The sequence below is a fragment of the Papilio polytes genome, unplaced genomic scaffold, assembly GCF_000836215.1.
Source record: "Papilio polytes unplaced genomic scaffold, Ppol_1.0 DF822289.1, whole genome shotgun sequence".
NCBI classification, from domain to species: domain Eukaryota; kingdom Metazoa; phylum Arthropoda; class Insecta; order Lepidoptera; family Papilionidae; genus Papilio; species Papilio polytes.
Window position 1 is genome coordinate 1,023,341 of NW_013526915.1, and position 11,403 is coordinate 1,034,743.

At 32.7% G+C, this 11,403-nt stretch overlaps 1 protein-coding gene across 1 annotated transcript in view; it reads left to right on the forward strand.

Annotated features, from left to right (window-relative positions):
• Nucleotides 1-11,403, forward strand: part of LOC106106175 (deleted in malignant brain tumors 1 protein-like) — a 169,750-nt gene that overhangs the window by 114,284 nt on the left and 44,063 nt on the right. The window contains exon 5 of the mRNA XM_013286721.1: nt 9,314-9,540. Coding sequence (XP_013142175.1) covers nt 9,314-9,540 — 227 coding nt within the window. The remainder of the gene's footprint in view (nt 1-9,313; nt 9,541-11,403) is intronic.

Consider the following 11,403-nt stretch of genomic DNA (forward strand, 5'->3'; position numbering starts at 1 on the left):
GGCTAGTTGAATGACGTGATGTGATCAACCAATGGAAATTGATATCTACAATACTACTCATTGACCCACCGTATCGTTTGTTCCGCACCCCAGTCAAACGGCTTCCACTTGACCGAATTATCAGAATATCACACAAGGACGTTTCAATTTTAACCTGGCTAATAGTCTAGAACTTTCTATCTCCGTAGCAAATACTATCGACAATCTAAAGGCAATGTCCGTCAACTATTCGTACAAGATTGCGTAACGTACATTTTCTTGCATTCATTAAACTCGCGACTACGTGACGCTACACCGTTACGCAAGACGTAATCGAGTAGCAAGATTTTTTTTATAATTCAACTTGGTTAACCCGTGCGGCTTTATCCGTATGAAATTATAAAAAAAATATTTTATTATTTACATCAGTCAATCACAATTGCAAATGTCAAAATTTAAATTACCGTACCATGGCTTTCTTAACGTTGACAGCTTGTAGTTTATGGTCCCATTACCATATGAAGGTTTTTTCCAATTTATTTATCCCCTAAATTTTATAGCGTGAAAATATATAGCCTAAAGCGTGTAGTAAGTGGAGGGTTTTTTTATTAATGAAAGAATTATTCACAAATATGCTGCGATTGCTAACTTCCTACACCACCAAGTAGTGTGTGTTTATGCTTTATTATATTAGTATAGGTGCAAAATAAAAAAGAGAACTTTACTATTACATCATTATCGAACATTGTTTATATTTAGAAATTGAAGCCGCAAGCGGAACCTTCCGAACGTTGATTAATATTAATGATTTCCTTTGGGAGCTAATTTGAGTGGATAATGGATCTTTTGTATTCGATGTAAAAGTAATTTGTAGCGACCCTTCGACACCAAGCAATTAGAAAACGAAAAATGGTTAGTTTTCCATCAAATACATTGTTCTAAAATAACGTTATTTTATTTAATAAGTTAACTAAAAAACGAATTAATGAAAGGATACTTGTTAAGTTACATCTGTTGTAATTTCTGCTGAAAACAAACTATTAATTTGTTGCTTACTGTATTTTTAAACGAATTTAAAATCTGATTGTTAAGATAAAAAAATATGCTATAAAGTGAAACTATTCAGTTCGAACTTCGTATTTATTTTGTTGATATCTGAAAGGGATACCATATGAAGTCATGTTTATTTTTCTCTATGAAATCGAGACCCTTTTATTCAGTACATAGTAATAAAATCAAAGTAGCCGTTTCCAAATGCTTAAAAAAGAATAGGAAAAAAATTTTCATTTCCGATACAGATGAAGATATATTTTTGTTAGAATTTTTATCTCATAAAAGGGTTGCGTATTTTAAGATATAGTAAGTTTAAGAATATTTATTTATCTTAATAAAAATTTACAATTCACTTATTTAAGGTAATTAACTAATACTAAACATAAAATTTATAAAAGATTGCAAGCATACAAGATTTTAAAATATTAACTAAATGTAGCTAGTGTCGGAAACTTGACTTACAAAACAAGACTAAATATTGAGTTGCAACGAAATATGTAACACAGAGATTTGAGAAATTATCTCATGAATTCTCTGTTTAAATAAAAGATTCAATAATTTGCTTATTTGATTTATCAATTACAATAAAAGAACAAAGTTAAAAAAAATCAATTGGTTTAGATTCACCCTCAAGGACTCTTCCAGCTTCCATTTAAATCTAAAATCAATAAAACTTAACATATCCAATGTGGGTCAAATCAATGCGGTTTAGATTTTAAATGAACTTCACGTAAATTCTACAAAGAGCAGGATCCGCTAACATTTAGATTAATTTACGTGCCCTCCATTCGAATTGAGTTTAACCGTCGGTTTGGAATATGTTAATGTACAAAAAAGTAATTAAGTATGTCAGTGAATATAATTCTAGAGCGTTCGGTGGCGACCTAAAGATAACATGACCAAATTGACCCGGATACACGGAAGAGCACGGACCACATGGCTGACGACAAACCAAGACAAACTGAAAGAAATCGACCTAGACGAACAAGACTCTGAGAATGGTGATGTGCAGACATCAGACTTAGAACAAAGTAGGCCGACACCAAATAATTGGGGAAAAGGGCATAGACAAGACTTCTAACAATTTCACTTTTTTAATTAAACCCCAAATTTGAAGACTCAATCGTATTTAGATTTAATTTTTTGCAATGTTTTATTATCCGTAAATTTAACTACATCCCAGAAATAATGTAGCCAATTTTTTAATTAAAAGTGAGTGCTATATTTAAAAAGTATAAAATAATGGTCACTTCTTTATCCATACTTTTATTTCTTAATGAACATTTTTTAAAATAAAAAATACCCACAATGTTTATACGCAACGTAATCTTTTAGCCGTGACTCCGGCAGACGTATATCCAGCGAATTATGTTTTTGGTTTTAATTAAATTACAGACAGAAACAAGCTCAAGGCAAGCAGTTTATACAGTACTTCTAATTCCTTAAAGTGCTTCAAGAAAATGCAAATTACTTGATGTTTTCGCATTAGCCAGTGCATTTAGTATTTCGCTTGCAAAATTTTCATGAAAACACATCGCAAGCATTTTTATTTTATTTCAAAGGAATGTAAAAATTTGTTTTAAAATTCAGATTGTTGGGTGTACTTAGACTCGGCCCTAGTTCTTACTCAATTTCTCACACTTATTTACGACATAACTCTTGTGTTATCTACATCTGAATGTTAAGAGCGGGCGCACACATTTGATTAAACTATCGCAAAGCTGTTGCAAAAAGATTGTCGATTGTTTCGCAGCCCACTCAACTGTTTAATTGTACAACAGTGGTAACTTGATTAATACGAGGCAACCTTATTAATTCAAAGAAATATTCTACGATACATTTATTTTACAAACATAGACGTAATATTGGCTTCAATATAACGGAAGAGGAAATGATAGTGATAGATGATCCTTGTCCCTTCAGAGCAGTGTATCCAACACTCTATCAATACAATCATTAATCTATTGTGCCATTATATTTAACTATCACGTATAAACTTTCGAGTATTATCACTCTTGAATACAACAAAAGTAATTTTTTATCGCAAAATGAGGAAAAGAAAAATAACTAATTTGATGAGAATTAACTAATCAATATATGAAGAGTAGAAGAATTGAAAGAACTCTTTTATGTTACCAAAAATTGTAGCGTCATAATATTTTAGTTTATTTGACAGCAGGACCAGGCCATGTTTGGCCTCATTGCGATTGGTTATCATACTAATTATACTAATATTATAAATGCGAAAGTTTAGATGGATGGATGGATGTTTGTTAGAGTTTGTAGCCTAAACGGCTGAACAGATTTCAATGACATTGGGTGTAGATGTAGAGGATAGTCAGAAAGAAAACAAAGACTACTTACTTTTGTTTTTTGTTTTTTAATTTTTTTTATAACATAAGGTGGGAAACGAGCAAGCGGTCACCTGAATCCGCCAAAATGGCGAAGCGCTACGCTACCGCTAAATTTTACGCGGACGGAGTCGCGGGCGAAAGCTAGAATTCCTATAATTCAAAATTCATTACAGTTAAGTAATTCGAGTGTGAGCACCCTTATATACTCGGAAGCTCATAGGAACAAAGCGAGACTAAACAGTTATACGATAGTTTTGTCTAAGGTGTACGCTTGCTCTTAATCATGCCGTTAGTTTTTACACTTGGCAAGTGACAAGCGAATCATATACAACATATTATATAGTATTTCTGAAAGCAATACATAATTGTAGCTAAGGTAATGTTACGTATCAACTGTCTGGTAATTTATGTAATTACCGCATAACTAATCTACATGAAAACATCGTCTAACATAAATTATACTCTAAAACAATGGACAGAGAGTTTACAATAGTTTACGATAGAGAACAATGACAATTCGACACTATATTAATATGCATCGAGTGCAAACTATCGGGTTCTATAGTCGTAGATAGTGGCAAACACAGCTATATAATTCACTCTCGCTATGCACATTCAGTATTTCTGGGCTAACTGTTTTCCAATATTTGTAAATTTATAGCTACATGTATTCTGACTGGTCTTCAGTTCATATCTTATTCAGTCATATTAATATTTTATAGAAGTATACAACTAACTGGAATAATCTTGGCCGTTAAAACAATTGAATTTAAAAATAAACTGTGCTACTTTTAATAACGATATCAAACTCTTACTAATAGTTTAAGAGCGAAAGTGTAGATGGATGGATGTTTGTTAAAGTTTGAAGAACGGATCTCGATTAAATTTGGCATAGTTGTAGAGGATAGTATGAAGAACAAATAAAAACATATTATTTTTTTAATTCCAATGGTAGGAGTCGCAGGCGAAAGCTAGTTTTACATAAATAAATTTTGTTGTAAAAAACGAAGCTTCGTTTCAGTTCTGTCTTACTTTACTTGCTACTACTTTTAAAATTCGTAATTCAGAACAACATTTTTTTCTCGTATATTTTGTACCCGCGAAATATAAATGCTATCCGCAGACATAAATCCAATTTGTTATCCTCTGAAATGAAACTTCAATCTGTTTTAAACAGCTTTTAGCAAATAATTTTGTTTATTTAATGTGGAAAAACTTTCGGCTATAACAATGTTGTGTCGGTTTTAAAATAAACGAATAAAATATATCGCAGTGAATAATATCGTATAGTTTTTTTTTATGGTAATTGTCAAATAAATGACATAAATGATCGTTTTAATGTTAGTTATACACATAATAGTTAAAATATGTGATGAAAAGTCAGCTGTTTAACAAAATATTTTCTAAAGGCCATTTGTAACGTTTAAAATATCATCCCCGGTTAAATGACATTTTTGATAAAAATAGTCATCAAACTTCTAAAATATAAACAAAAGCATCCATTGAAGTCATAATGTCAATTTAATATACGATCAGTTTTTAACACACGCCATGTCAAACGACTTTGAGTCCATATTCACACGGGCGCATTTTTAACGCTCTCCGTTGGCGCATTTTAACTCTTTCGATAATATGTACACATTATAACCACTCTTGTTTCGTTTGCCCATAAAAAAGCTTTTCTCTTTAAAAACGCTGCCATATACACAAATAAATAAATGTGCATTTGTTTCATATCAACGTTTTTTTTACGCATGATAAAAAAGCGCTCTTGCGAATAAGGGCTTTGGATTTCTATTGCCTATCCATCGCAAAAATTCCATGGTATATGAACAAATTCCCAAAAACCTCGAAATAAAGCGGCAAGATAGTCGCAAGCGCATCACAGCGCGGCACATTTTCGTTTAAAAGTAGATGACTCGAGCTAAATCGAAGTTAGCCATTTAACAAAACAGTCCTCATCTTCATTTGGGTGGGAGTATAATCTCGGAATTCCAATAGCACGGCTGAACAGTGACTTTGTGACTGCGCTACTCATTAATATGCATTGACTGCAAACAATTCTCGATCGGAACAAACTTCAATTTCTTGGTGTCGATACTTTATAAGCGAAATCTCGGTTGCACGGGTATCCAATTTCGAGCTACATGTCGCATTGCTTTTCTAACAAAAAATCGAACAACTTTATTTTTATCTACGTAATTGAAAGATATTAAGGTACATATACTAGTAGCTGGTATGCCAACGACTGGAATGTACCAGCCACTGGCATAAATCACAAGCCAGTAAATTTTTAACGATTAAGTAGAAGACTAGATGTGTTAGTGTAATGTTAGTTTTTACTAGCATGCAAGAGGGTCTTCTGTCTCACACCCATTTCATTAGTCTTTTCTTAAATACAAATACAAGTACACATATTTCATTGGTAAGCAAATTACAAGTCATGATGTTTAAAAATTAAAAAAAAAAAACCATTACAGATATTCTGAATGAAAATTGTGCATATAAAACAATCATGGTAGGAAAAATTCTTCGACTATAGAAGGCTTTTTGTATTAGCCATGACTTAAGTTTATTTTTAAATGACGCGGGGCTGGTAGCCGCTGTTACGTGGTCCGGCAGCTGGTTATAGACGGCGGGCCCCATGAAGTGCGTAGAAGTGCGTGCGTTACACCTCTGAATAGATTAAAATGAGTCGCATTTTGCTGCGTGTGTTATAATTTATTTTTTGTAGAATCACTTTACTTTTATGCAACCTTTGAAATTAAAAAAATAGGTACAAATGTTCCCAATTCAATTTACTGAACACCAAAACTATTTAATTCAAATATGTCTCAGTCAAATTACAAATTGGGTGATTTATAAAACGACTGCAACTTAGGTTAAAACAGCAGGTGAAAAAGCAAATTAAATTTTAGGTTAACATTTTATTTCACGTAACACAGTAATAGCAGCTTTAAAATATTAATTAAATACGACCGAATGATATTTGTTAGAGCTAAATGGAAATTACACAGTCATTAAATACTCATTATGAATAATTCATATAATTAATTGCACTCGCAATTGAAACTCTTTATGAGTGCTTGAAGTGCTTATAGCATATTATTTTATTAATTATGTCCTACACTTTAACTTATTTAAGTTAAATAAAATCCAACTAAAAGTAAATGGAATAACTTAACAACGACTGATATTAAATATTTCAATATGTTCCTTGAGAAAATACGCGAGCATTTGAGGTAGGGGTACAAGGAAATCTGATAATCCACGACAGTCATGAAGTATGTAAAGAATGAAGACAATGGTATGGTTTTACTTATTAGGCACATTTCAATATTTAAGGTCTATATCATAATACAAAGAAAACACGAGCAATAACTTTTAAAAGCTTTCCTTAAGAACTTAGAGTGGGCTGGATGTCGAGCTCAAATCAAATTCGACCATCAATCGCATTAGCGGTGACAGGTTGCTTTTATCGAAATCCGAAATCCGGATTAATCTTAAAGAAATGATAGTCTCCTGGGATTTTTAAAGGTGTCTCCTCGATCACAATTTCACGCTTATTTCGTCGAGATAAAATTACGCTTCATTTTTTTCTCGATGTAAGAGAAATTTTCATGATGTACAAATTAGATATTTCATCTTCATTTTATTTAGAACCCGGCGCTTCTTAAAATTGCTTCCAGAAAATGGTACTTCCATATACAGATTCTTAATATCATCTTTTGGTTACTTAAACAGCTATTTAATATAAATTTCTTATAATAAATATGTACTATAGGGCATTCAACTTTTCTGAGTACGGTGGTTGTTAGTATTCTTAAACTTTTTGAGTATGGTGGTTGTTAGTATTCTTCAACTTTTTGAGTGTAGTGGTTGTTAGTATTATGATACATATAAAGTAATTGAATGATAGTGCGATGGTTAAAGAGAGTTTTTTAACTTTACGCAAAATAGTATCAATGGTATACAAACGCTCAAACTATGTCGGAAATTGAACGATAATACGCACAAGCAACTATTTGTAAACGTTGTGCTTCGGAAATTGAGAATTTAATAGCGTGTTGATTTTGATAAATGAGTTTATTGGTTGTATTTCGCATTTATTTTGCAATAAAGGCAATGGACTACTACTATTGAAATATACTTGTAATACTGAGACTACGTTGGATTATAATTTTTAGTAATAACGCAATATGATATTTTGCGAGAGATATATTGTCACTAAGCTTGTCATGAGTACAAGTGTGACATCGATGACCGTCTCATTTAATTAACAAAATCTATACAGTATCCGTATCTATTATTCTGCAATGTTAACTGGAAATTGTGGCGACAATAGTATTAATTTAGTATTATTAGTAGTCTTTGAAAAAATCAACGGATCAAAGTTTACTTTCAGTTTCTTATATACCTCAAATGTATCGTCAGAAATTCTTTGTTAAAACAAAACAGAATCAAAACAAAATCATATAATTAATTACATTTGATTCTATATTTTTAAAGTTAATATTTGTTTAGTTAAAGAAATTTATAGCAGATTTAAAACACAGGAGCCAAAAGTTTAAACTGCGAAAGTTTATTGAATGCTAGAGTTCAAATACCGTAGTTCTCCGTCAGAATCGGAAGACGTAAAAGATTGCATAAAGCACGTAATAAAAGAAGGCAATTTTAAATTTTCCCGCTGAGAGCGTGAAATCAAGTAAAATGATTCGAGACAATATTCTTGGCGTATTTGGATTTCGCTCAACGACTTGTCAAATTACCAATAACGCTTTTACGATCGTAATAACACTGAATAAATGATCTAATTTGAAATGAAATAAATTTTTACGATAGCATCTCTTACGTTTTTAACTCATAGCAATTTGACTGATTATAGATTTTCAATTAAAAGCTACATTTAAGCAACAATCACATACCAATAAATGTAATTTTATACTTGGATATCTACATAAGAGAAATTTCTTACATTCCCACCGAATATAAAACATTTAACGACATTGTCAACGAGCCTACTTCGACTTACAAACGTTTTGTTAAAACATTGTTCAAGACATTATTTTATAAAATGAAGCCACTAAAGCATCTTTTCGCACTCGACATTCAATAAACCATCGTCGCGTGACACTAATGCTTGTTCATTTTAAAATATTGCGCTTTTAGCCGTTTGCTAGACGCCGAGATTACCTCTGCCACTGAGGTAATCGTGTTAACGTCAATACAGCATTTTAGTAATGCCATAACTTTGCTATATTAAATTGAAGAGGTGTGTGCATTGATGTCAATTTTACATTAAATACTTTTCTTTTTTAATGCCACTCTACAGGCAGTGTCAAACGTTAGTTTAAGCTAGTTAAATGATTTATAGGGATTTATTGTAGATTTTTACAAATCGACATTTTTACTCATGCCCCCTTGTAATACTGGTCGGTTACAGAGGAGCAGCAAGAGGCACAAAAACAAATTCTTGGCCGTTATTAGTAACAATAAATTTTGAATATTAAATACTCTTAAGGCCTGTCCCACCACTGGTTAGAGGCTCAGATAGCTTAAAAATGACGTTACTCTCAGATAAGTTGACAAAATCCGATATTTCCATCACATATTTTACACGTTGGATCGTTATTGGTATAACTGTTATTGTAACAGTTAATCTCTTGTTTTTCAATAAAATTATTTCTATTTCTAATTCTATTTCTATCAGACTATTTTCACTTTGGTGGGACAGGCACTTAATATTGTAAAATTGCATTACTGTTGCTCTGTCTAATAAGAGAAGCCTCGTTAAAAATATAGGTGTAATCAAACTCCAGTCAAAAAACAAATGGGCACTACAAAGTAACTAATTACCAAAGCGTTAATCGAAACAAGTTTGGACACCTTTGGTTTAAACTGTGGTTAAATGTAAATTATTGTTTCAGTTGTGCTCGTGGCGATTATTTGAAAGTGTACTGGGAAGTGCAAGGACCTGGCCCTCCCGGTGCTATCAACGAGAGATCGGCGTGGGCGAGGGAGCTATGCGGCGGCAGATCTGAGGTGCCATCCGCCCTCTACTCGCCCGGACAGGCATTGGTGCTGGAGTTCCACACGGAGGCTAAACAAAACAACGCCACAGGATTCGTTGGCACATTTAGCTTCATTGATAAACGTGAGTACTTTTATATCAGAGACTTTCAAATGTATGTTTTCACTGGTTTCGGTTAACCTTCCTCATTCGACTTGACACACTCCGTTGACACCATTTTAAATATTTTTGTTTATGGCTTAAAGCCTAATGTTTATTAAAAATTCAGAATTCGGCTCCCTTGAACTTTGAATACGCATCATTGGAATGGAAATATTTGTGTAGTAGTAGTAGTAGTAGAGGATACGGTTTCCGCAGCTACGACTGGCGTGTATTTTGCGTAAAAATTACTCCATTATTACATTGATTACTCCAGCCAACCCAGCTCTCTGAAGAACCCCAGCAAACCCTTTATATTGCTGGAGATCTCCGGGAGCGATCTCAGTAAAACGAGATACCTAACCCTGTATTCTGTCACTGCTGGGCAGTGTTATATAACGCAGTTTCTTCCACCATGCACGCTCTGCACAATGGACTGTCTGAGACGCTTATGTTGTACAGATGTTTGTTGAAGTAGCCATGGTCATCATGGTCAGTTGTGTAATTAATTTCGAGAATATTATTGAGCTTTGACATTTTTGTTGGTGATTTTTTTCCTTTTTTTGTAAATCTTTTTAAAGATACTCAAAATAGTACCAATAAGTGTAAAATCGGTAGATAACAATAATTTACACGTAACCGCGGTGTTGTAAATTTTATTTAGTACCGATAAATAATGGTTAAATTCTGCGGTAACTCGTAAATTATCTTGAATTCAGGTGACAACTGATATTTACGTATATAGCATGTTAAGCAAACTAGTTACATTTTTATAGTATTCAATACGTTACAAAGCAAATAACACAAAAGGTTGGGCTGACCATGTCACCATATCATTTTAATTTTATTTCATCGTTAATCTTACTTCTTACTTTAATATTATTAATGTGAAAGTTTGGATGGATGGATATTTGTTAGAGTTTGTAGACTAAACTGCTGAACGGGTCTCGATGAAATTTGGCATAGATGTAGAACATATTCTGTAAGAACACATAGGCTAGTTACTTTTCTTTTTTAATTCCACGCGGATGCAGGCGCGGGCGAAAACTAGTTTTAAGTATTTTAATTTTACTTAAAATTGACATATTAATTTATCATTGTTTCACTGCCGTCAGATCAGTCAGGCAGAGTAATCCCCTAAACTTTCCAATTACACGCTCAGTCAATTAGAATGATTATATTGGTCGATTAGATAAATTAGTGTCATGTAAATGCTCACTGAAAGCAACTTCAGTTTTTGGTCCAATTATTCAGTCGAAACAACTGAACTACTTCCGTGAACTAATTTAATAACTTAGTATTTATAAAGAGATTTAGTATTCTTTTGTTTTGTAAATAAAGGTCAGAATTTAGCCAACTGCTTGCATGAAATATCACGTCGTTATCACGCATTCGTCATAACGGTATATTAGGTATATTAGGTATAAAAGGAAAGTATTAAAAATGATTTATCTTTCTTAGGAATTCCACAGTAAAATAATTGTTTAGGAATCTTAAACGGTAACTCCAAATAATATAGTTAGACACTGTTTAGTTTAAAAAATCGCTTGTAACACCAGAACTTCGTTCTTTTTACAGTGATTTACACTTTGTTCCTCGTTGCCGTATGTATTGTATGGTTGTAACGACCGTTACCTTCGGACTCGCATATTACTGACTTGCTGGCATGTTACCATGACAGTAGACAACTGTGTTACCACATACTACAAAAGGGTTTGCCTATGTTTAAGCTAAAATGTACGCGATTTTTTTATCGTAAGCCCAAAGTATAGCATGAAATTTTTTAAGTTGAATGTGTAACAAAATTTATTCCGACTTATATTCGCGATAGAACCCACCCAACCAAAA